The sequence below is a fragment of the Epinephelus fuscoguttatus genome, linkage group LG19, assembly GCF_011397635.1.
Source record: "Epinephelus fuscoguttatus linkage group LG19, E.fuscoguttatus.final_Chr_v1".
Lineage (NCBI taxonomy): Eukaryota > Metazoa > Chordata > Actinopteri > Perciformes > Serranidae > Epinephelus > Epinephelus fuscoguttatus.
Window position 1 is genome coordinate 1,779,976 of NC_064770.1, and position 27,051 is coordinate 1,807,026.

Below are 27,051 nucleotides of genomic sequence, written 5' to 3' on the forward strand. Positions count from 1 at the left end.
CAGCTCAATTACTGGGCTGCTCACGCTTCAGGGGGGCTTCAGGTGTCCCAAGATACAGAGCGTCTCCTGTCCCACGTGGTCCACCTAGGCCTCAAGGTAAATATGGAGAAGAGTTGTCAGGAACCATCTCAGACCACAATTTTCATTGGTGTAGAATTGAACACTGTAACTATGACAGCTTGTCTCCCCCCCCCCCCCGTGTGGCCAACATCCTGCACCCTGTTCCCCTATTCCAAAGGGCACATCTGTTGCCCTTGGTCAGGTTTCTTCGGCTTTTGAGCAAACTAACATCCGTTTCAGCTGTTGTTCTGCTGGGCTTGCTATCGCTGCACCCCCTGCAGAGGTGGCTGAACAGCTTCCACTGCCGGGCGGCACAGGCACAGGAACCTCAAGGTGTTGCAGCAGTGTCTCCTCGCCCTGGTCCCGTGGCCTACATGACAAGGGGTGTCCCTATGGGCTCCATTCCATCTCGCAGGGAGACTGTCACTACAGATGCCTGCCCCTCGGGATGGGGTGCAGTGTGGCAGAGCAGGACGGCTCACGGACAGTGGTCTGTGGATGACCGTGCCGAACACATCAATGTGCTGGAGTTGCGAGTGGTGCACCTAGCTCTCAAGCACTTCCTGCTGTACCTGAGAGGCAAGCATGTCCTCATACAGTCAGACAACACCTCGACCGTATATCATTATCAACCATCAGGGTGGGGCCAAGTCTGCATGGCTGCTGCAGTTGTCACAGGATCTCCTGACCTGGGCAGCCCCCACTTGATCAGCCTATGGGCAATATATCTACCGGGAGAGCAGAACCACCTTGCAGTCACTCTTCCGTCAAAAGCCTCCATCAGGGGAGTGGCACCTCCACCCACAGGTGGTGCACACCATCTGGAGCCTCTTTGGCAGAGCAGAGGTGGACCTCTTCACCTCAGAGGTGTCGACCCACTGCCCTCGGTGGTTCTCCTTGGCAGAGACGACCAGCCCTCTAGGCCAAGATGCTCTGGCTCATCCTTGGCCAGAGGGTCTTCTATATGCCTTCCCACTGCTTCAGCCAGTACTTCAGAGAGTTCTTCAGGAGGGTCACAGGATTCTGCTGGTGGCCCCCTTCTGGTTTCCTCTGCTGCACAGACTATATGGTGGCACGCCGTGGCGCCTCCCCAACAGGAGAGATCTCCTGTCCCAGCTAGGAGGTCGGATCTGGCATCCCAATCCCCAACGCCTCCAACTGTGTGTGTAGCTGCTGGACGGCCTGAACTGCTGCTGAGCAGCTGTGTGGACCCCGTCAGGCATACCATAATGAATGCCAGAGCGCCATCCACTCGTTTGCAGTACGACAACAGATGGAAGCTATTTTCCGACTGGTGTATGGGTCGGAGTGAAGACCCAATGCATTGCTCTGTGCCTACAATCCTTGAATTCCTGCAGTCCCTCCTAGACAATGGCCGCTCTCCTTCTACTTTGAAGGTGTATGTGGTGGCCATATCGTGTCGACATGCTAGGGTCGACAACGGCACAGTGGGGAGCCACAGTCAGGTGTCCCTCTTCCTGAAGGGGGCTCGGAGGGTGTTTCCTCCAAGAGCCACGAGACCCCGACACTGGATCTTCCCCTGGTGCTGGATGCGCTATGTAGGCCTCCCTTTGAACCCTTGGCACAGGCAGAGCTGAAGCGGGTGTTATTTAAGGCCGCATTCCTCCAGGCCATTCCCTCAGTGAAGTGTGTCAGTGAGCTGCATGCTCTGTCTGTCAGTGACTCATGTCTGAGGTGGAACTCAGATGGATCAGGGGTCACTCTGTGGCCAAACCCAGCGTTCCTCCCCTAAGATGCTGTCACGCTCGCACCTCAACCAGCCTATAAGACTTGCATGGTTTGACCCTCCGTCAGGAGAGAGGGGTGACAAGTCGGAACTGCTGTGCCCAGTGCGGGCCCTAAGAGCATATATTGCAGCTACCACAGGCATTCGAACAGTCGGAACAGCTCTTCCTCTGCTATGGTGGCCCTAGCAAGGGTTGCGCTCTTCCCAAACAGCGTCTGTCACACTGGATTGTGGAGGTCATCAGCAATGCATATGGGGCGAGTAACCGTCCCCTGCCATCCGGTGTGAGGTGCCACTCTACCAGGAGTGTCTCCACGTTTCCCTGAGAGGAGTATCCTTGCAGGACATTTGTGCTGCTGCCTCATGGGCATCACCAGACACTTTCTCCAGGTTCTACAGGGTGAATGTTACCACTCCCCATCCACTGGGTGTGGTCCTTTCACCAGAATCCTCCGATTCTACTCATTGAGGTTTGTAATCTGGATTCCTCGTGACTTTGCTGGTATAAGTCATTCAGTGCTTAAAGCACCGCCTCTGGCGGTCATTTGGGCTTTAACATTTTTTGGGGCATTTTCAGCAATGCTTTGCAATTGTCTTTAACTTTAAATATTCAAATGCATTTTCTGCAGGTATTGCATTTTCTAGTTACATATGTTATTTTTGGACAATCTTTGTCAGGCAATTGAGCACAAATTTCATTGTTTATAATATTTACTGTTGTGCCATGTAAAGCCCTACTTTTGCTCTTCTTCATTCCCGTTACCTACTGACTGAGTGGGAATCTATTCTTGCTCTACTGCTGACCCAAAGCCCAGTACATTTCATTTATACATGGCTAAGCAGTGTGTTACCTGTGAAGACATGCGGGAGGTGTCCTGGCGCCCCGTCAGGTCTGAAGAGGAGATGTTCACAGGTGCCCCACGATGAAGACGCATGCTCACCTTCCTCTCCTTCTCCATACCTGAAAGACAAAAAGGTACCAGAAATCAAAGGCTCCCAATCAGTAGATGGAAAAGCCCTGACTGTCACGCTAAACTATACATTAGGTAACAATAGACAAAACAACAATTGATCTGTTAGTTTGTTTTAGCTTGCCTTTTGTTCTTAAAAGTATATATATATATATATATATATATATATATATACACATATAGATAGATAGATAGATAGATATAGATACATATAGGTACAATATGTATGTGCATGTGTGTACGTTTTTTGTGCTTACAGAGAACAATCCCCCCCCCCCCCCAAAATTATCTCTTTTTTTTTTTTTTTTGCTTGACTTTGCACTTGACATGCTGCTGTGTTGTGCTACAGCCTATTCAAGTGACAATGCCTGAACGCAACACAGGCTCCACTCCATAGACTGTGTGTTAAGTGCCCGGGCCGCGCTCTTGTATGCTCACCTGTGTGTGTGTGTGTGTGTGTGTGTGTGTGTGTGTGTGTATGTGTGTGCGCGCGCACATGTGTCTGTGTGTGCGCATCGGGGTAGGGCTGCAACGATTAGTCAACTAATCGATGACTAATCGACTATTAAAATAATCAATTGATGACCTGACGGGTTACCCGCATAAACAGTGTCTGACGGGTAAGAAATATACTTGCATAAATTAACGGGTACTGGCACGGGCGGAACTGAACTAACATGGGCGGGGCGGCGGGTAACTATTTTCATCATTTTATTGTGAAAAGCAGTGACACTTGACTAGTTCCGCCTAAATAAATAATGTCACTGCCACTGTCACTCTAACTGAGCCGCCTTGCTGGTTAGCTGCTGAGCAAAATGGACGACATAAAATCAAAGTTAGTGAGTGGTGAATATGAAATTGTGAACAATAAATCGTTGAGGGCCAAGTCAGACGTCTGGGAGAAGTTTGGTTTGCTTCAAGACCAAGAGAATAACGTCGTTAGTGGCTACGCCGTCTGCAAAACGTGCAAAAAAGTTTTAGCCTTCAAGCCCTGCAAGCTAGGTACTTTGTCGCTGAGAAAACACGCAGAGACCTGCTGTGGGAAAGCCGTTGCTGGGTCAATTGAGAGATTCATTTCCAAAAGCAAAAATGAGCTCTCAACACCAGACCAGCCGGCCAAGGACGCCATAACCAAGTTGGCGGTGAAATTTGTGTCTCGGGATGTCAGGTCGTTTGAAACTGTGTGTGGGGAAGGGTTCAAGGAGCTGGCACAGGGCTTGGTTGACGTCGGGACGTCTGGCAGAGTCGACACTGTGACACTTCTGCCGGATCCAACAACTGTGTCACGCAGACTCACAAAATGTGCCGAAGAAATTCGAGAGAAACTCATCCCAGAGCTGAGGAAACAACTGACTGAAAGCAACGCTGCAGTTACGTTGGATCTTTGGACAGATGAATATCGGAAAGTTGGTTAACTTTGTGTCACCATGCATTACATCGACAAGAAGTGGGAGCTGATTGAGCGCGTGCTTTGCACAGCTGAATGGGACAGTTCGTTACGCAAAACTGCAGAAAACTTGAGACCAGCAATCATGCAAGCACTACACAAATACAACCTGGATGAGTTCTTCCCTAAACTGGTCTATGTGACTGACAGAAGCGCAAATATAGTTGCAGCACTGCGCAATGTTACCAGGCTTAATTGCGGTGCTCACATCTTGAACACAGTGCTACACACCACACTTGGTGGTACCCCAGCAGCTGAAGATGACTTCTTTGATGAAGTGTCTGCTCTCATCGAGTCTGCAAGTCCCTTGTAACTTACTTTAAGCAGACAAATCTCCAGAGTCGTCTGAAGATAACACTGAAAGCGGCCGTGGAGACACGCTGGAATTCGCTATACACAATGCTGGACTCCATCTACAACCAGTATGAACAAGTCCATGCTCTTCTGGAGGAACGAGGAGAAGAACACCGCCTCACCAACTTGAGCACAGAGACTCTGGGTGACATGGTTGCCTTTCTGGCACGATTCAAAGAAGCCACCAAGGCCTTGGAGGCCTCAAAAACCCAGACTCTTCACCTGACCGTTGTGTGGTTGGGGCACCTGAGAAATCACCTGCAGCCGTCTACCACTGACAGCATGACACTGTCCTCGCTGAAGAAAAAAAGCCTCAGGATACTGAACAAAAAATTCCAAGTGCATCTCCTGCATAAGATGGCAGTGTTCTTGCATCCCAAACTTAAAAGCCTTAAGCTGCTTGCAGATCAGGCCCAGGGTGACGTGATAAGTGTTACAATTAGGGAAAAGTCAGTAAAGAGCTTAGATAGATAGATAGATACAGTTGAATGATAAGGAACAGGTGGTGAAATTTAGAAAAGATGTGGCTGAAGGACTGGATAGAATAGATAAATCAGAACTTCTTGGAAAGTTGAAGTTGTGGTGTTTGCAATTTGGGCTATATCCTAGGTTAATGTGGCCATGTCAATTTATGAAATTCCATTATCCGTTGTGGAGAGAATTTAAAGGTCGGTTAGCTCCTAGGAAGTGGTTGGGCGCTCCTAGATGCCTAAGTAGTGTTGCATTGTATGAAAAAGGGATTCTTCAGCTGCCAGTATCTAGTTTAACAGAGGATGGAAGACTAGGATTTGTCCAGTGGAAGTGGGGTGTAGGGGATTCATAGCAAGATCAGCTGTCTCGCTCCTGGGGGAACTCGGAGTGCGGGGACAGAGTCTGAGGAAGACAGTGAAGGAAATGTCATGTGAATCAATTAGGTGTAGCCAGTGGATCTGGAAGCGTAGAAATAATGTCAGTTGGGGACCAGCAGGGGGAACTACTAAGCAGAGTACATAATTCCTTGAGATCAGGTGGAGAGATCCACTTCCTCTCAGGAGGAAATCCAGGAAGAGGAAGGTTATTTAAGTGTGGGAGTGGCCTATTTGAATCACTTTTGTTTGAAACCATGCTGCAAGGTGAGTGTGTTTGCTGATCCTGTGAGTTTATCTATCTCCTTTAATTTTACCTTATATTATAGTTATGCTATGTAGCGTGTGAAATAAGAGTATGGTGAATGTGCTAGGAAAGGTAGTATCAGCACTACTTCTACCTGGAGCTCGCATGTACGGAGCCTGGGTTTGGTTGAAGGTGGCAGTGCTGTTTGGGCTGAGAATGCCATGTGTAAGTAAGAAGGAAATTCAGGAAGAGGAAGGTTATTTAAGTGTGGGAGTGGCCTATTTGAATCCCTTTTGTTTGAGACCATGCTGCAAGATGAGTGTGTTTGCTGATCCTGTAAGTTTATTTATCTCCTTTAACTTTAGCTTATATTGTAGTTACGCTATGTAGCATGTGAAATAGAGTATGGTGAATGTGCTAGAAAAGGTAGTATCAGCATTGCTTCTACCTGGAGCTCGCATGTACGGAGCCTAGGTTTGGTTGAAGGTGGCGGTGCTGTTTGGGCTGAGAAAGCCACGCGTAAGTAAGGTAAAGGAGGTTATTGGGTTGCTGTGGGAGCAGTGAGACCTGGCATTAGGGGAGTGTCTCTGGGACGCCAGAGATCACTGTCTAGCCTCCTGGAGGTGTTGTGGGACCAACTAGACGAAACACTGGTGAAAGGAGGTTCCCACCCGATGACCCCAAAGACACGTTAGTTATCACTCCTCACTGGTCTGTATAGCTAAGCCTTGCCATAATAGCTTATCATAGGGCTTAGGAGGTTATTCACTGAGTGCTGATCCTTTTCTAGAGTACAAACTTCTTGTGTTTATTTGAATTCATGCCGAAGCACGACGTCTTGTTGGTAAGAATAACTGTAATAAAATACGACTTTAAAAAGCTACAGTAATAACTTGGCTCACTAAATGTGTGTTTTGGCGTTCAACATGACACTTCAACTGTTTGAATCTACTTTGTGTGCCTCTTAAAATAGCACTGATCTTATTATTTATTTTTCTTCATTTTCGTTTTTTATTATTTTGAAGAACACAACCATGGAAGCCCCTCGGGCCCGCGGACGCAGGCTGCGGCTGCCGCTGCACCACCAGAGAAGAGACCCCGTCCAGGAGCTGATGATTTAGCAGACGTTTTTCCTGCTTTTTTTTTTCCTGCTAACTTTAAACTGCTTTTGTTTAATGTAGTGGCCTTGTAGCTAAACCTGTCTGGCTGTAATAACTATGTTTTTCTTTATTCCTTTATGCACAACGCACTTGTACGGACTGGTGCATGAAGATTCAAAACGGAAGATGTTTATAGGCAATGCCGCTGCACTGCGGGTTTCCAAAATTGGACCCGTGCAGGACTCTGCGGTGACTATTTTAGTAGTCGACTAAGGAGTCAGAGTCATTTTTCATAGAAAAGTACTGTAAAAGTACCCCAAAATACTGCAAATACTACAAGCTTTACATATTCTACCATGACGGTGTACTAAAACCCTTTGGCGTGAGAACGAAACAAGACATTAAATGACAAAATCTGGGGGTTTGGGAGAGACAGACCAACATTTTTCAACATTTTAACACATTTTTTGATAAAATGATTAGTCGACTAATCGAAGAAATAATCGACAGATTAGTCGACAATGAAAATAATCATTGGGTGCAGCCCTACATCAGGGCCGAACTCTGCCGTTCGCGACACAGAGAGCAGAGGAGGATTGCAAACGTGCGACCATGTAGAGACAGAAATGAGATGCCGTTGTGTAAATAAGATAAATAACATAAGGCTATTTAGTTTGTTTAATAAAAGAACAAGGTACGGGGCGGGGCGGGGCCCGGCTCCAGTTACAACAGTGTGAGGAGTGGGCAGAGCCACAACAGTGATTGGACATTAACTCACGGGGAGGGCTTTTGTGCAGTGGGCTGACTTGGCCATTCTCTTTACACGTCCATGGACTTGGCCTGTGGACAGGCACACACACAGTGGCCTGTAAAGCATCAATGCAAAATTAATTGCAAAACCAAAAACCCGCCGTCCATAAGGGCGTATTGATCCGTGCAGGGCAGACCGAATGGTTCAATATTTTACTGTGGGCCGTTGCATCCCGTGTGTGTGTGTGTGTGCGTGCGCTGACCTGTGTGTGAGGCAGGGTTGAGTGGTGAGGGGGCTGTGACGTCCTGAGCTGCCCTGGCTCTCCCTGAGGCTGAGGCCATGCCCCTGGCGCCGGGGTTCCTGCTGTGCCTCAGCCTCTCCTCCCGCTCCCGACGCTCCCTCTCTGCATCCTCCACTGCTCTGTTGGCACCCTGACACAAACACAGTTACCTGACCTCAGTGGCCTCTTTCTGAATCCATCAGCTTTTACAAACTTATTTCCACAAGTAACAGTCCATTTTGAAAAACTTGAAAACAAGATAAGGAGAAGCCATCAGGAGAGCCTGCAAGCTCATCAAAAGGGCTACTTTAAGAAAAGCTTCAGGTCAGTTTCTAGCCCGAAGAGATTTAATGTGTAACGTGGCACTGGCTAAAGCACCATGTCAACAGACCTCATGCAAGAAGCACTGGTTAGTTCTGAAGTGGCACATACAAGTGATTTAAGACAAATGCTATGACTTCCTCTAAATTAGAATTTTCTCTCAGGTATGAATGAAATTCACAGGTGGTCCAGACATATGAGTCATGCACAGACAGTCTGTCTCTCTCCACAGTACAAGTGATTTATGATGAGTTCATCCAGTTACAAGAGTTTGGTGAATCCAACTTATGAGAGCAGTTTAAGATAAGACCATAAAAATGTTTCCATCTAGTTACAAGGTACAGATCTTTAAATGAACACAAGTTGTTCCCTACACAAGGTTGGTGTCTTGAGGACTAAATATGAACAAACCTGGACTCAATAATCAGAATAATAATGAAACCAAATACTGTTATTATTTGTTTGCTGAACAGCAAGCTTTATTGGAGATGCCAAAGGCTAAACTGATTCTCCTCAATGTAATAGTACAACTTACAAATTTGAGCATGTTCCAGTCAAAGACGTAGTCGTAGGAGAAGCCCTGTCTATGGAAGAGGTTCCTGAAGAGCTGGCGGAGGTACGAGTAGTCTGGCTTGTCATCGAACCGCAGAGAGCGGCAGAAGTTCAGGTAGGTGGCAAACTCCGCTGTAGGCAGGAAAAGGACCAGAACATATGAGCAATGAGGGATTAACTTTGATCAATGTTAATTCATGATTCTTCACATCCTATATGGAATTAATAAAAGACGGGAGGGAGCAGCTACACTTACATGGATAGCCTTTGCAGAGGACCTCAATGGGCGTGGACATTTTCTTCTCACTGATGCGCTCATACTTCTGCCTTTTAGTGGCAGCTTTGAGGCCTTGCCAGGGCAGAGAGCCCAGGTTGAAGTACATGAGGACATAGCCCAGCGACTCCAAGTCGTCCCGTCTGGACTGTTCTGTAGACAGAGAGACCAAAGTCACATCAGCAGCCTAGTGCGGGCTATCTGTATGTTAGTGCTTTGTGGATGCTGGTCTTACCGATGCCCAGATGTGTGTTTATAGAGGCGTAGCGGGCGGTGCCGGTCAGGTTCTTGTTCTCACGGTAGGGGATGTGCTGGTGTGTGCGGGCATCGCGGTACTTTTTGGCCAGGCCGAAGTCGATGATGTAAACCAGGTTGCCCTTCTTGCCCAGCCCCATCAGGAAATTGTCTGGCTTCACGTCTCTATGGATGAAGTTCTTGGAGTGGATGTATTCAATGCGGCTGATCTAGAAGAGAAGTGCGAGGGGATCTGATGTCAGCCTTAAAAGGGAACTACGCCACTTTTTCAAAATTTATACATGGTATTCCAGTGGTCTAAGACAGTTCAAAAATGTTGGTAAACATGAAAAATTATCTCCCAAATCCAAAAGCCAGAGTAATAAATCTCAAATTGGTAATGTCATGGCACACCCACCCAACCACCCCCTTCCCTTTTAATGAGGCCAGCAACTCCATGATCCCTATAGCTGGTAGCTCCCAACTCTCACCATCTGGTCAGCCAAAAGCAGGACCGTCTTGAGGCTGAACTTCCGAGAGCAGAAATTGAACAGATCCTCCAGGCTGGGCCCCAGCAGCTCCATCACCATCACATTATAGTCACCCTCGGCCCCACACCACTTTATTGTTGGAATACCCACTGGAGGAGAGGAGAAAGTAGAGAAGAAGAAGAAGAAGAAGAAGAAGAAGAAGAAGAAGAAGAAGAAGAAGAAGAAGAAGAAGGAGGAGGAGGAGGTATATTTAGTGTTTATTCACTTAGGACAGTCATGCAGAGGGATCCAAAAGTTACCAAAAGAGAAGTACCTTAAACATCTATCTACTGGTTTCTCTCTTCATTTCCAGCAAACTTTGTTGTTTCTGTTCAACCATGATGGAATTAGTGACTGATCTACTCAAATGGAAAACAGTGAAGTCAAACTACCATCACTAATGTTAATTCTCCTTGGCCCAGTATTTCAATACAGAATTTGAAATCCAATCCTACCCAAAAATCCACATCAAATGTTGTTTTGGGTTATTTGAAAACTACAAAGGTGGAGATTAGGATAGTTTTGATGCTAAAAAATTAGGATAATCCTAATCCCACTGGAAGGGTGGACTCAGTAGGGATTCATGTTGGATGTAGAGATATTCAGGACAAATGGCACATACTGAAGCATTCTTTTACAGGGTATCTGCAGGTTTCAGTAAGTTAAATTTAAGACTTTTTAAGACCTTTTTAATGCCACCTTGAATGGAATTTAAGACCGAAAAAACTATAAATATAGGTGATGGTTGGGGGATCCCGCTGTACTATAACCAGTGCTTAATTTGTAAAATTAGAAGTGGGGGAACACTTTTTTAAGCGGTACCAGAGCCGCTTCACTGCGCAACTCCGAATGGAATGGTTGTGACATCTAGTGTTGTCATAATACCAAAATTGGAACCCATGGTACGATACCAGTTAAAGTATCATGGTTCTGAGTAGTATCATGATACCACAGCAAAAATGAGGCAGATGTGCCTTTTGTCATTTATAAAAAGATAAATCACTTTTCTATAATACATCAATGATATTTCAATGGAATAAATTACTTACTGACTTATTCATACTTCAAAAACAGCATCAATAAGTGATTAACATGGGGGGACTGAAATAAAATAAATAAATAAAATAAAAATCAACCAGCCACCCTCCTCCCCTGACAAGTAAAGAACAGTCCCTTCATAAGTTAAGAACAGTTCCTAAAGTGCGGTGAGGTTTGTGGACCGTTACCTGCCACAGAGAGAAATGTGAACGGCTCGTTTCTCCTCTGACACGCCACATACCTGTGTGCCAGCACGGCTCGGTTGTCCAGGTACTACTGGGCAGTCATGACACCAACAAAGAGGAAATTAGGCTACTGGACATGGGGTTGGTTTTCTCTGTCGCCGGTAGGGCTGTGCCCAAATATTCGGATATTCGTTTCTATGGGTAGGTATTCGTTATGAAAATTTGGTATTCGATATTGGTTTATTTATTTACTTATTTTTTAAATTTTTTTTTTGTGCTAAATGTAGGCCTTTTGTTGTTGGTAAATGTAGGTTATCGATAAAAATCAAAACTTTTAAATTGCATTGTTAAAAATGTGAAAATATAGCATCGCCTACCAACTGAGCTTGTGTGCATGGCAAGCTTGAGCGCATCCGTCTGAGGCTGTGGATCAATGCCAAGTTTTACCACTTTATCACTATTCCCTCTAACTTGTAGCTGTTTTTTCATTATGTTTTGAATTTAATATGAGTTATGGAACCGTTTTTGTCAACGTTTGTTTCCCCCGTTTTGTACAATAAATGATTGTTTACAGTTTCAACAAGTTTCTTTTGGAGTGCGTGACACAAGTGTGTTTTGAAAACGACCGCGGACTGTCACCTGTTCAACGCATCAGTACCTTCGGATGCCATGACAGTAATAGATTATAGATTATCTTTATTATTATTATAATCTATTAATGTCAAAATATCATTTACAGACCGATTTAACAGATGATCACTGCTGCCCGACCCGCAGGTCCATTTGCGGGTCCCGCAGGTTACGGGTCGACCTGCGCATCACTACTCAGCTCAGTCTATAAATGCTCCTACACAACAGTAGACATTATATTCTATTCAGGCCGGCAGAACCAGCAGCGCATCGGCTCTACAGTGCACGGCACTGCTGATTAACCATTTTATTGCAGCACAGAGTGTCTGCCAGCAACCAATTACTTGCAGAGGCTTCCTACAACTTGTTTCAACGGTTTCGATTTAATCAGAAGACAAATTAAACAGGATGACTAGCCAATGTGAAAATCAAAAGAAAGCATAGAATAATGTTCTGAAGGAGACTGTTGTGCCATCACATCTTTTTGTGGTTTGAGAGCAAAGATCCAGTTGCCGCTGTGCAAAACGCAATATAATTAGGTCTGAAAAAACCCCGGAGGAGTGCTTTGCAAGGAGTCTTCGAAAGGAGCCGAGCCTGGCATAAAACCGGAGAGAGCAGGCAGCACGGCTACAGCATGCACCCCGTTCGTTTCTGCTGCTGGTTGAAATCTGGACTCACACTGCATGCTGAATGCTTTATTTTGCTGGCACAAAACTATTTTTAGTCGCAAATGCGAGTAAAATGCTCGCACGTAGAGCTCTGTGGAAAACAAATCACTGCCGACAAGTAAAAAGTCATAAATAATAACTTTCACTGCTCAAAGATACTCACATGTCTGGAAAACAAACCACTATAGCAGCATAACTGAGTGTCAGGTGGCCAGTGCGCGCCATTAAGCCCTTTTCACACAGAGCGCGCAAAGTGCAGAACTCCGCCGACGAACCCATTCATTGTGTATGTGCTACCACCAGCGCGCGCCATTATTGGATGGTGCATGGACACTCACAGAAAAGTGCTGCGAGAATAAAAAAAAGAAAGAAAGTAAGATTAAATATTCCTTTCGCAACAATTTTAAGACCTTTGAGTAATGAATTTAAGACGAATTTAAGACATTTCTAATGAATTTAAGACATTTTCAGGCCTTACTTTTAGATACATGAATTTAAGACTTTTTAAGACTTTTCAAGGATCTGCGGGTACCCTGTTTTATTCAACCCTTGCTTACAGAGATCATGCCAAACAATTAACCAAAAAAATATTTTCAAAAACACTCCAAGCTGTTATAATGCAACATAATTCTTGCCTGCATCGTGCTTCATGATATGACTGAAGAACACAAGTTTTCTTATTGTGATGAAAGGGGTGATCACTCACAGCTTTAAGTACACTGACCTGACCTTCCACTGGCAGCATTGCAACCAGATGGAGCAGCAGGAGGGTCAATGAGAGACACTCTTGTGAACCTTTATTTTTCTCCGACTCTTTGGATCAACAAAAACAAATGGTTTCACTTTGATCGCAGACACAGACAACAATACGACCACTGTAATTCAGTCATTAAGAGAGAATTTGACAGACTCTTAGTCCATCTAGCTCTGCAGGAACCAGTGTAATGGGTTGGTTGAGTGAATATTTGGGAACTGCTCCAGATGTTAGATCCGGTGGTTATAACATACTTCATTCTGATTTGCCTACTGATGTGTTTTAAGGCTATGGTGTATACGTATGTAGTAGGGTAGCTGGGCAGTATTTTCAGGTTCGCCAACAAGACTCACGGAGCCCAGCTAATGTAGTAGTCATCTTTCTTCAAGCTATAGTTGGTAATGTTGGAGAGCTAGCAAGATTTGAAAGTGGCACCTCCTCTAAGCTCCGCCCCCTCCTCCCCCTCCCGTCAGTGCTCTGTCCAAAGCCACGGCCCTACAAACTTGAACGTGCATCCTGCAGTACACCGACAGAGAAGCTAATGTTAGCATTGGGCTAATACGAGCTACAAAAGTAGCTAACTTGGCTAATGTTACATATTCCATGAAAATAACAAATCCCCCCGCAGCAAAACAAATAATTACCTGTCTAACAGAAAGACAGCAACCTCTGCATCACTTTTCAGGCCCTTCAGCTCCCTCAGTTGTCTCTAGGGTTGGGTACCGTTCATAATTGAACCGATACGGTATCGGTACCGGTATCTGGAATTTGGTACTAGTACCAAACGGTACCTTATTTCAGTACTTTTTAACCCTATGGGCCCTAGGCGTTTTTGGGCTATTTTTTACTGCCTTTACTTTTAAGCTCATATCACAGTCATTATTAAGGCTACATACACATGTTATATCTTGTTTTTTTTTTCCAGGACAATCTGGGCTAACCAGATTTGCCATCATTCCATGTCCTTCTGTGTGCCTGTATTTTATATTCATTTTTCTATCAATGAAAAAAACAAATCCGTGTGACTAAATTCTTACATTTTTACATGTATCTCACCACAGCAAGTCAAAGTTGACATATCCTGCCATATATGAAGAGGGGAGACTCTCTGGAATCTGGCAATATAAGAACCATGATGGTGGGACATTCTGTCACTTCACAGCTGTCCAAAACATGTGGTTTGTGCCAGGTGGACATGATTGCCAGTATTTTTTCATTACTTCAAGAAATTCCATTGACTCATTCACAAGTCAAAAATGTGTTTTATCCGAAAAAACAAACATGCAATATTTAGATCTAAGATAATAGAAAAATAGTCAACCAAGTGCAATGATGTCCTCCAAGATAATAATTCATTTGAAAGCCTCGTTCTTAGTCTTTTACATCCGACCTGGAAAACCTCGCAGCCACTTTTATTTGTTATAGTGTACTGTGCTCCTGGCCCGTATTCTGAATTTGTATCTGAATTCTCAGAGTTTTTATCCAGTTTAGTTCTTAAATCAGATGAAGTTATTACTGTAGGCGATTTTAACATTCATGTCGACTTTGATAATGACTCCCTGGCTACCGCGTTTATCTCATTATTAGACTCCATTGGCTTCAGTCAGGGTGTACATAAACCCACTCACTGTTTTAACCATACCCTCGATCTAGTTCTGACGTATGGAATTGAAATTGATAATCTAAAAGTCTTTCCACAGAATCCCTCGCTATCGGATCATTATCTGATTACTTTTGATTTCTTTTTACTCGATTACACGCCACTCAGCAACAGTTACTATACTAGATGTTTATCAGATAGTGCTGTCGCAAAATTTAAGGAAAAGATTACTCCGTCATTAAATTCAATACCAAGTCCCTCAGTAACAGAGGTTTCCCGTGCCGACTTTGATCATTTTGTCGATAGCGCCGTAGGCTCGCTGCGAACAACACTTGACTCTGTAGCTCCTCTTAAAAAGAAGTTAAAAAAGAAAAGAAAGTTCGCTCCTTGGTATAACTCTCAAACCCGTAAGTCAAAACAAATATCGCAAAAATTTGAAAGGAATTGGCGATTATCCAAACTGGAAGAATCTCGTTTAATCTGGACAGACAGTCTTAAAACTTATAAGAGGGGCCTCCGCAATGCCAGAGCAAACTATTACTCAGCATTAATAGAAGACAATAAGAACAACCCCAGGTTTCTTTTCAGCACTGTAGCCAGGCATACTGAGAGTCAGAGCTCTATTGAGCCTTGTATTCCTTTAGCCCTTAGCAGTAATGATTTTATGAGCTTTTTTAATGACAAAATTCTAACTATTAGAGGCAAAATTCATGACCTCCTGTCCTCAGATAGTACCTATCTAACCTCAAACACAGCTGTAAAACCTAATATATATTTAGATTGCTTCTCCCCAATTTCTTGATTTCTTCATCTAAATCATCAACGTGTCTCTTAGACCCCATCCCAACTAGGCTACTTAAGGAGGTCTTTCCTTTAGTTAACACTCATATATTAGATATGATCAATATATCGTTATTAACAGGCTATGTACCACAGTCTTTTAAGGTAGCTGTAATTAAACCTCTACTAAAAAAGCCCAACCTGGATCCAGAGGTGTTAGCCAACTATAGACCAATATCTAATCTTCCCTTTATGTCAAAGATCCTTGAGAAAGTAGTCGCAGACCAGCTGTGTGATTTTCTCCATGATAATAATCTATTTGAGGAATTTCAGTCAGGATTTAGAGTGCATCATAGCACTGAGACAGCACTAGTTAAAATTACAAATGACCTTCTGATTGCTTCAGACAAAGGACTTGTCTCTGTACTTGTTTTATTAGATCTTAGTACGGCGTTTGACACAATTGACCATCAAATTCTACTGCAGAGACTGGATCACTTAATTGGCCTAAAAGTTTCTGCACTGAGCTGGTTTAAATCTTATTTATCTGATCGTTTTCAGTTCGTTCACGTTCATAATGAACTGTCCTTACATACCAAAGTTTGTTTTGGAGTTCCGCAAGGTTCTGTGCTCGGACCAATCCTATTTACTCTATATATGCTTCCTTTAGGTAACATCATTAGAAATCACTCTATAAATTTCCATTGTTATGCAGATGATACACAGTTGTATTTATCGATGAAGCCAGAAGAAAGTAATCAATTAACTAAACTCCATAACTGCCTTAAAGACATAAAAACCTGGATGAGCACCAATTTCCTGATGTTAAATTCAGACAAAACTGAAGTTATTGTTCTTGGCCCCAAACAACTCAGAGACTGTTTATCTGATGACATAGTTTCTCTAGATGGCATTGCTCTGGCCTCTAGCACTACCGTAAGAAACCTCGGAGTAATATTTGATCAAGATTTGTCTTTTAATTCTCATTTAAAACAAACCTCACGGATTGCATTTTTTCATCTGCGTAATATTGTGAAAATTAGGCCTATCCTGACCCGAAAAGATGCAGAAAAATTGGTCCACGCTTTTGTTACCTCAAGGCTGGATCACTGTAACTCTCTATTATCAGGTAGCTCTAGTAAGTCCTTAAAAACTCTCCAGCTAATTCAGAATGCAGCAGCACGTGTACTAACAGGAACTAAGAAACAAGATCATATTTCTCCTGTTTTAGCTTCTCTGCACTGGCTCCTTGTAAAATCCAGAACTGAATTTAAAATCCTACTGTTAACTTATAAAGCTCTAAATGGTCAAGCTCCGTCATATCTTAGAGAGCTCATAGTGCCTTATTATCCCACCAGAACACTGCGCTCTGAGAACGCAGGGTTACTCGTGGTCCCTAAAGTCTCCAAAAGTAGATCAGGAGCCAGAGCCTTCAGCTATCAGGCTCCTCTCCTGTGGAATCATCTTCCTGTTATGGTCCGGGAGGCAGACACCGTCTTCACATTTAAGACTAGACTTAAGACTTTCCTCTTTGATAAAGCTTATAGTTAGGGCTGGCTCAGGCTTGCCCTGTACCAGCTCCTAGTTAGGCTGACTTAGGCCTAGTCTGCCGGAGGACCCCTCTATAATACACCGGGCACCTTCTCACCTTCTCTCCTTCTCTCTCTCTCTCTCGTATTCTATTACTGCATCTAACTCGGCCATTCTGGATGTCACTAACTCGGCTTCTTCTCCGGAGCCTTTGTGCTCCACTGTCTCTCAGATTAACTCATATCGCAGCGGTGCCTGGACAGTGTGACGTGTGTGGTTGTGCTGCTGTCGTGGTCCTGCCAGATGCCTCCTGCTGCTGCTGCCATCATTAGTCATTAGTCATACTTCTACTGTTATTATACACATATGACTATTGTCACACTTGTATACTGTCAGATATTAATACGTACTTTCAACATATTGTACCACAGTAGCCAGAACTATAACTATAATATTATTACTTTCAATAATGTTGTTGTAAGCTACTGTCATTACCTGCATCTCTCTCTCTCTCTCTCTCTCTCTGTCTCATTGTGTCATGTGGATTACTGTTAATTTGTTATGCTGATCTGTTCTGTACGACATCTATTGCACGTCTGTCCGTCCTGGAAGAGGGATCCCTCCTCAGTTGCTCTTCCTGAGGTTTCTACCGTTTTTTTCCCCCGTTAAAGGGTTTTTTTTGGGGAGTTTTTCCTTATCCGCTGCGAGGGTCATAAGGACAGAGGGATGTCGTATGCTGTAAAGCCCTGTGAGGCAAATTGTGATTTGTGATATTGGGCTTTATAAATAAAATTGAATTGAGCTGAATTGAATTGAATAATATTTGTTTTTCAGTTTCAGTTATATATTGGGGAGACATTTTGGGCATTGGTGGGGGGGCACGTGTCCCCCTCAATGTATATGGTGACTACTGCCCTGTCAGCATGCATAATTAGGCTACAGTTGTCTGGGTGCGCAAAGGTGACGTGGCTGGTCTTGTCATACAAAGTTTGATGAAGTGTCAACTGGACAATATGGAGGTATTTGCATCTTGAAAGCTGGACTACAAATGTGGATAGACTGGGAGAAACACACGCAAGCCTAAGACGTGGTAAGATACGATATTCCTCACTATATGAAGTGACTGATAACAAGATCTGTATAATGGATTGTAAAGAAATTCGTCAGGTTTTTATTTTGTAGACAATTGATCTGGACTTATAGCGTGATGGGATGACAGCACAATGATGTGTGTGGTCCTGCGCTTTCATGTGATATGCATGGCATTTCTGTGCGAGCCTGTGTTCGCGAGTAATCCATCCAAGAGTAATGTGTGTGCAGAGCTGTATGAAAGCTCTGTTAATACATAATTTTAGTGTAAATTTATCTTTTTTTCTTTTTCGCTGTGAAAACATTGGATTACCGACAAGTACTTGGCCTCAGAAAGCTACAGTTCCGCTGTTTCATGTGATATGCGTGGCTTCTCGCTATGACGCATGGTCGCAGAGAAAATCCACAGAGAAGAACAGGTGTGAATTTGGACGCACTCTGTGTCGTTCGGGCCCATAGTCTAAACTTCTCAGTTTCAACATTTTATTGAGAACAGTTAGGAACAGTGCTGCATGTTAACTTTTGTCTGCACACTTTTTTTGTCACCATTGTTGCTGAGTCTGAGGTGCGAGTCGTGCTCTTGCTCCGCCTCCACCTCAGGTACCAAAATTTGGCACCGATTCATTTTAAGTGAATCGGTACTCGGTAGTACCGACGTGAATCAGTACTAAGTACAAAACGTACCGAGTTTTGGTACCCAACCCTAGTTGTCTCCACCGTTCAAAAGCTGCAATGTTGGTTTGTCCTCTCGCTTTATCCAAAGCCTTTTTCGTCGCAGCCTTTTCTGCCTCCGACTTTCTTTTCTTAGCCTGTTTAGCGGGGCGAGCCGTTACAAGTAACGCTGGAAGTGGTACTTCTGGCAGCATTTTCTCTGCCACTGTTCAGCAAACTTATTCTCCTGCTAACTCGGTATTTCTGCTGAGGAGTGTGCTGAATATTTCCGGCAACGGTGACACACGATGAGTGCACGCAGGGAGGAGGGAGGGACAGAGAGGGGCGTGGGCAGGACTAGAGCGATATATAAAGACGAGACATGAAGGCATCTGATTGGTTCTTTCCACTCACACCGACAGGCAGGGCCTCAGCTGCCACAGAGGTCGGATTTTTTTCGTTCCTTTTTCTGAACACATTATGTATTGACTACTCTCAGGATGGAAGGACCATTTCACCCAGTATAACAAAAAGTGTTTCTGAACAGGATTACCAACGACAGATTTCAGGTGCGCTCAAGTAGATAGAGGGGCAGTGTACCTGGACTCTATTATGCAGCAGGACCAACAAGGATCAAGGCTGGGGCGATAAGTAAAGGATGTAAGACACCACGCAGCCTGCCAGCAATCTCGCATAGGTGGAGAATGTGAAAGCAAGGCTTTCTACTATACACAAAGTACATGTGCTGAAAGAAACCTGGAAGGAGACATTAACTAAGAGACACACTATATAACTTCTAATCACCGAATAATCACCAATGTATATGAAAATTGCTGTAACCAGTCCTAGCTAATTCTGCTATTCTGGCTTATTACATACTCATACAGAAACAGATAAGTAAATATGAATAACATGCAAACTGATAAACACTTACCAACTTTTTAACGCCTGTGTTAATTAGGGGTGGGAATCTCCAGAGGCCCACCATATATGGTATTATCACGATACTTAAGACACAATTATTGCGATTTTAAACGGGCTGTTATATGCTGAGTATTGCAATAACATACATTGTAATTTATTACCTTTTTTCAACTGCAAATTATGTCCTTGAAGGAAAACTTTTTCAACATCTGTTTTATCTAATCAGATTAAGTTTTCAGTCTTTTCATTTCACTTCAGTCATTTTTATTGCAGCAAATTGTGTCTAGTGAACTGAAGAAAGCTATGGATTTTCATTATCGTAAACTACCAAAAGTTCTTCTTGTATTTTTTAATATTAATAATCTATATCACAAAAAAATTGTTACTTGGTGTCCGTACATCAACACAATATTGCCGATGTTTTCAAATAATGGACTAACCCTAACCCTAACCCCACCTCCCGAGGGAGGCAGTGGCGGAGGCCAGCTGCTTTAGTAGTAGCTGGTAAGTGGCTGACGTTGCAAAGGGGAAGACGCCATCTGGTATTTCCTTTTACAGGCAGACAGCAACAAAATGCTGCAGGTCAGCAGCTATCACTGCATGCACAAGTACACACACACACACACACACACACACACACACACACACACAGCATCAGCTATTTATATACATACAAACGCAAATACATCCTGGGTCAGCCACCATGCCCCTATAAATCCTACCATACTGGAACAAAAATACAAATGCATGTGTGTGCACAGTCGTGTTTGCATATACAAACTGTGCCCTGTACACACAGTTGAGTACAAAGTTTGCAAGGAAGACAGAAATTTGGCCAGAACTAGTTTGAAAACTTGGTGGAAGCACACCACTGTGGTTTCATGACACTGCTGAGCTGGCAGAACATTCACAGATACACTTTTTAAGATCCTTCCTTAACATGTGCTGAACACACTCACACTCACACACACCTTACTACTTCTGGTTAACTCAATAAACACTATTTGATCGATCACCTTGTATACAGCTAATGATGTGCAGTGATGGATGGATGTTGGCTTATATTTTTAAGTGCTGATAAACAGTGTTGCAGAGTACTTAGCTCATAAAAGCCCAAGCAATACTTCACAGCATGACTGATGTGTGTACATCATGTGTTCTAGTATACAGTACCTCCACCCTGCATCATCTTGTAGATTTTGCTCTCTATGTGGAGCTGTGGGTGTTTGGTCTTCACACATTCCAACTTGATGGCTACCTCCTCTCCCACTGAGATATCAGTACCTAGACAGACAGAGAGAGAGACAGAGACGTGAGCTGCATGGAACACATCACATCATTTGCCCATTACGTGCACATTAGGGCTGCATAATATGAAGAAAACATGTGATATACGATAACATTGTTGAATACTGTGATGACGATATGACTTGTGATAAATATTCAAGTATATAGTTTTAGTGTCTTTGTGCATTAGGTCTGCACTGCTAACATAGACCCTAGACAATGAATACCCTCTGCACACTGTAAAAATAATTGAAATGCAGTGATGTTGATAGGTTTTCAATGTACGGACCCACAGGTGCTTATTTGAGTGGATCCACTATAACATAGTGTTTTTTTGCAAACTGTCGTGTTCAACTGGTGTTTGACGTTCTATAGTTCTAATTATGGTTATATTCATGTATGTTAAAAATGTATCTAAATAAATAAAATACCAAATCTGAAAATTTTATTTACAAAACCAGACTGTGTATGTATCATTATATACAGAATAAATCCAAATGTCAGCACTCACAAATATCATTTATGTCAGTCTTTTAATAACGCACAGCAGTATCAAAAACGGACGTGTTTCAGCACTTGGCTTTCCTCAGCGTTGAATTGCATTATATACAGTCCATGTACAAAACATGATAGAAATGTCACATCTTGAGCTGAGGTTAGAGAAAGCACCAAAATCATCTCCCTGGTATAATGTAGGCTAAATCAGATGTGATATGTGATTTTGATTTGTGATAATCTCACAGATATACAATTTCTATGGATAATCCATTAAAAAGGTTAATAAATCACTATAAATTTGATAGTTTAACATTTTGAGAAATATTCTCATTCTCTGTCATTCTAAGAAGAGTTATGATTTCCTTGTCAACATGGCACGTCCCCAGGACAGTAAAGCACGATCATCACTGACACGAATGAATACAAGATCTGCTGTCACAGCAGATGTAAGATAACAGGAATGTCTGTTGTAATATCCTACATAATTTGTGAATTTGCGTGTATTTTATAATACAAGATTATTGTCTACCAGTGGTCCCCACGGACCTCTGTGCCACCCCGCCGCCTTTACCAGGAATTGCCAGCACACAGAGCTTCAGAGAGTTGGGGATGAGAAAAGGTTCATAGGGCAGACAGATGTCAGGTCCGTGCAGAGCACAAGAAAAAAAAACACCAACACATTACAGATAGTATGATGATAACATACAAAACACAAGTTTCACTGTCAGTGGTTTCTGTGAAATGAGAAATACTTTCCAAACTAGTAAAACTCACCTGATGCAACTGTTTCAACAACACATGCTGTATGTGAATGTATGGCACATAGAAATATACTATATATCACAGTTCAAGCAGTCTTTTGCAATACCCATGTTTTACATGTTGATATCACGATGAAGGTAAATGTTTAATATGTTGTGCAGCTCTAGTACACGTGCACTGTGGCAACGATTTGTCTAATGTAACAGTATGCAGTGTGAACAAGTCAAAAAGTAGTGCTGTCAGCTCAAAGTCCAGTGTACATATTGATGGTTACCAATTTGGTATGAAGATAACAAATGATTTGACTCACAGTGAACACATAAGCTGCTCACCACAGATAAAATATATAATAACAATAATCTGTAATCACCTGTGTGGTTGGTGATTTAGGGGTTGTTAACACAGCACAGGCAGCCAACAAGGAAGAGAAGCCAGCAGTGTACACTGCATGTACCCTGCTGCTCTTTCATGGATTTGCTTGCATGTGTCTTCACAGCTATAATTACATTGTCATCAGACAGGAGGTTTAGCCTAACCTGAGAATAGGCTCTGACAAACAAGTGCTTCAGCTGCTTTCTTCCTAAATATGGTGATGATGGGGTCCAGTCCCCTCCACATAAACACAGCAACTGGACACTAGGTTATATAATCCCATTTGTCACACACACACACACACACACACACACACACACACACACACAAGCGGTCTCATACTGGCAGGAGTTCAATAATGTAGGCTAACAGCAGCACCAATGGAGCATCATCGTATGAGGTCACCTGGGTGGGCTGAGCAGCACTCCCCTGGGCGGGGCACAAAATTATGGCCATGACTCACTTTAAAGCCGACATGAATAATCTATACAGAGCTGTTCAAATAATGCTTAAGAGAAGTCTGTAAAATAAAATATGTAGCTGTGCAGCATGGATGATGCAGAAAAACAAAGCAGTTCTGCTGCATATCATTTATGCAATTAAATTAACTGACATTAATCTGCCGCTGGCTGGCTACCCAAACCCATACTTGTCTGAGTAGTAACTTAGTACACCACTAATTCCATTCACCTTCACAATGTCAGTGCTTAAGCCCTGACAAAGACCTGCAGTCATCGATACATGTTGGCTCTTTGATTTTTGCAGATTTAGCCACTGCAATAAAAGTTATTTAATACTTCTTTGCTCATTTTCTATTTTTTTGGAGTGCCTGGATTGCCTTTCTGTGTATCCTGTTGTTTCCCGTTCTCCATGAGCATCTAACAGGTTTTGATCAGAACAACCAGTCAGCTCTCTTTTTCTTAAAAAAAAAAAAAAAAAAAAAAAAAAATATATTGCTTTGTCATATTGGCAGAAAATAGGCATGTTGGCCGAGTCCGATATTTCATTTGAAAGCCAATATTGGCCAATACGATGATGTGCCAATATTACTGTGCATCCCTAATTCTCAAAGTTTTAAAATAAAGGTCATGATGACTATGAAATGGCAAAACTGGAGCTATGTATCAAAGGGCTACATTATGTAGACCACTGGGACTTTTTAAAAAGGCCTCTGTTTCATTTTCTAACACACTATTTAATTGTTAAATGTAGAGACCACATACTATTTTTACTCATGGCCTCTTGCCTCAGATCTCATGCCTTTTTTTTTTTAGTTATTTACCTTATGTTCTCTCTCTGAAGGGCTGTTCTACTCTACTTTAGTTTCAGCATAACACAAAGGCGTGTTGTTGTAGTTTAGTGCTTGGCTGATCAATCAGTCAATTGATTTATGTGATTTGTCTGTACAGGTTTTTCTCTGGAATACAGCCCTGCCCATTGTTACTACACTGACTGTGTGTGTGTGTGTGTGTGTGTGTGTGTGTGTGTGTGTTTTCTGGGGAAACATGTTCAGACACATCCTTCTACACTGGTTCAAACACTAGAAGCCTTTTTTTAATTGTTTGAAATGAAATCCTGTGTCATGTATGTGCATGTTAATAAACATAAAAGACTTGAACACAGAAACCTGACTCTGAAGTGTCATTTTGAAATTCATAGCACAGACACAGCAAACATGATAAAGATGACATGATGCAAGGCATTTAAGCAGCCAAAAATGCTACTGTAGCTGCATACTGTGGGAGGTGCAAGCCAGCAGATGCAATATGTCGTACAGAGAATGTTCGTAGTTTGTAGCTCCTCCTCTTCTCAGAGTTGTGGGGCCTGTGGTTCAGGACAAGTACACGCAACAAAGCCAGCCTGTTAGTGTTCAACATTCCTGAGACGTCACTATCTCTGAAATGAAGAACTTACTGCAGGGGAAGTGGACTGAATGGGGCCTGTGCTTTACAACTGCAAGCTAAAACAGATTTCTCAATCCCAAAGTTTGAGACAAGTAGTGGTCTGAAATGCCGTCAACATAACCACTCGAAACACCATCACCTTTTACACAATCAAAGGACAAAACTTCCTTCAGAGGCAGAAAAGCATAGAGGCAGTTGTGAATCACAGACTGAGTCACCTGCAGCAGTAGGTCTGAACATGTCTTCACCTCTGTTTTTTGTTGTGAGCTTGGCTTGTATAAGAGGACCCATTCCTTTCAGCATACACTACTTTCAGTTTACCCTCATATTACAAGCTAAGTATCTGTTACACAAGTCCCAGCCAAACAGGTCACAAACTGAAGCAGTCCTGATGCTCTCTGGCAGGCTATTCCACAAGTGTGGGCCATAATGGCTGAATGCAGAATCCCTGTGGGATTTTGTTCTGACTTTTGGGACAATTACAAGGTCAGCAGGTCAGATAAATAAGATGGTTCAAGACTGTTAAGACATTTAAAAACTAATAACCAGCCAATGCAGGGATTTTAAGATCGGTGTTATATGGGGCCACCCTCTGGCTTCATCAGCACACGTGCGGCTGAGTTTTGAAGTAATTGCAGATTGGAGATTGTCTTTTTGGGAAGACCAGAGAGCAGGGCATTACAATAGTCTAAACGGCAAGAGATAAAAGCATGCATCAGTACCTCCGTGTTAACCTGAGAGAGAAGCAGGCGGACTCTGGCTATATTCTTGAGATGATTAAAAACCTGTCTTTGTTACATTTTTGATGTGTGGAATAAAATTAAGCTCAAAGTCAAAAACGATGCCCAGGTTTTTCATACATTGTGAAGGTTTAAAATCTTGTAGTTTTGGTAAAAGTTTCTCTCTCTTGCCTTCAAGACCAATAATTAAAACCTCTGTTTTGTCCTGGTTGAGCTGTAGGAAATTCACTGCCATCCATGACTTGATATCTAAAATACAGTTAAAAAGGGTATCAACTGGCTTTGTGTCATCAGGAGACATGGCGATGTACAGCTGTGTATCATCTGCGTAACTGTGGAAGCTGACGCTGTGCCTCCTGATGATGTCCCCGAGGGGAAGCATATATAGATTAAAAAGAATTGGACCTAAAATTGACCCTTGGGGAACCCCACACCTAATTTCATGCGTTCTGGAGGAACATGTATCCATGCTTATAAAGAAACATCAATCTGCGAGATAAGAGCTGAACCAGTTAAAGCTGCTGTGCGGAACTTTTTACCATTTATAAAACTGTCCCTAGTTCGTATCACCCCCCCTTGAAGAACCGCATATTTATCTGAACCCAACAGTGACAAAAAAGCCTTTCTCTATATGGCTATTTAGCGTAGCCTCGGTCAGGTCGGACACAGTGGAAGTCAGCAAACCAGAACACGGCACCCGGAGGTGGAAGTAAGTCTGCACGCCCACAGAGCCCCACAGCCATTAAACCACAGAAGAAGAAGGAGCCGTGTTTATGAGTAGGATTTAAGAAACAGGCTAAATGACATGTAGTAGGGAGTAGTGAATGATTTCGGACACACTGCACACTCCTAGGTGGTGGTATGCACCTGGAAGTTGTTTGCGATCTGCCAATAAATTGAGAGAAGGAGAAGAGCCATGTTTGTAGAGAGTGTTCTTCGAGTAAGCGGTATGCAGCGGGCATTGCTGAACACATAACATTTTTACCAGATGTGTCTATAAAGACTTGGTTGTACTTTCATTGTCATGACAGATAAAGAAGGAGCACCATCTAAAAGAAAAAGAACAGAAGAAGGCTAAATGGAATAGTGATAGGGCTCGAGCCCAAACGTGTGTAAACCTCAGTCGGGCATTCACCAAGTGGAGAGAGCTGAGAGATTTGAAAGGTTTTAAAACTGATCCCGAGTTGGCCCTATTCGTAATCGACAGGTATGTAATTTTTGTTTTTATTTAGAGACTATATCGCAACTTGTTAGACGTTTCACTTCAATATATGATGACATGGACGTTATAAGCAAGCTAAATGTAACGTTAGCTGATGTGAACCGCTTTTGTCTAGTAACGTTACAACAAACGCCACAAAATTATCTGTGACTGTGACCATGAACACAAATATACCGCAGGCAGTTGTCCTCAGTTTATAAGAAATTCAGAGCTACACCAGAACATTAATGATTTTTCTCTCGCTCTCAAAAACAAATGCATGCGGTAATTTCCAGTTGCAGTCGAGATTTTACGAATGAAGCCGAATGCCGGCTGCAGTCGGAATTTTACGACACCAGGCTGTGGGTGTCATACCGCTTCGACCAAAGGGGGTACTATAGGCCTAATCATGAAAACGTAAAGTTCCGCACAGCTGCTTTAAAAACAGTACCAGAGAGGCCACCCAGGTTTTTGAGTCTGTTTAATAAAATGTGGTGATCTACTGTATCAAAATCAGCGCTCAGATCCAGTAGTACCAAGACTGAGTTTTTGTGAATCAACATTAAACCTGATATTATTTAATGTCTTTAAAAGGGCTGTCTCGGTACTGTGATTCATCCTAAAACCAGATTGATATTTCTCTAAAATATTGTTTCTATTTAAAAAATCATTTACTTGGTTAAAAACCAGTTTTTCTAAAATCTTAAAAACGGTTAGTTGGATAC

The 27,051-nt window shown here is 42.9% G+C and overlaps 1 protein-coding gene across 5 annotated transcripts in view; it reads right to left on the minus strand.

Annotated features, from left to right (window-relative positions):
• The window catches only part of csnk1da (casein kinase 1, delta a), a 51,995-nt gene that overhangs the window by 7,691 nt on the left and 17,253 nt on the right, over positions 1–27,051 (minus strand). For 2 of the 5 annotated variants that reach the window (XM_049560293.1, XM_049560292.1), the window contains exons 3-9: positions 20,736–20,846; positions 9,675–9,823; positions 9,185–9,413; positions 8,932–9,102; positions 8,659–8,807; positions 7,785–7,953; positions 2,659–2,768 (exon numbers count right to left, since the gene is read on the minus strand). In XM_049560293.1, the coding sequence (XP_049416250.1) occupies positions 2,659–2,768; positions 7,785–7,953; positions 8,659–8,807; positions 8,932–9,102; positions 9,185–9,413; positions 9,675–9,823; positions 20,736–20,846 (1,088 nt within the window). Of the gene's footprint in view, positions 1–2,658; positions 2,769–2,794; positions 7,638–7,784; positions 7,954–8,658; positions 8,808–8,931; positions 9,103–9,184; positions 9,414–9,674; positions 9,824–20,735; positions 20,847–27,051 lie in introns of those variants that run through there. The other 3 variants (XR_007447798.1, XM_049560295.1, XM_049560294.1) reach the window with 3 other exon arrangements.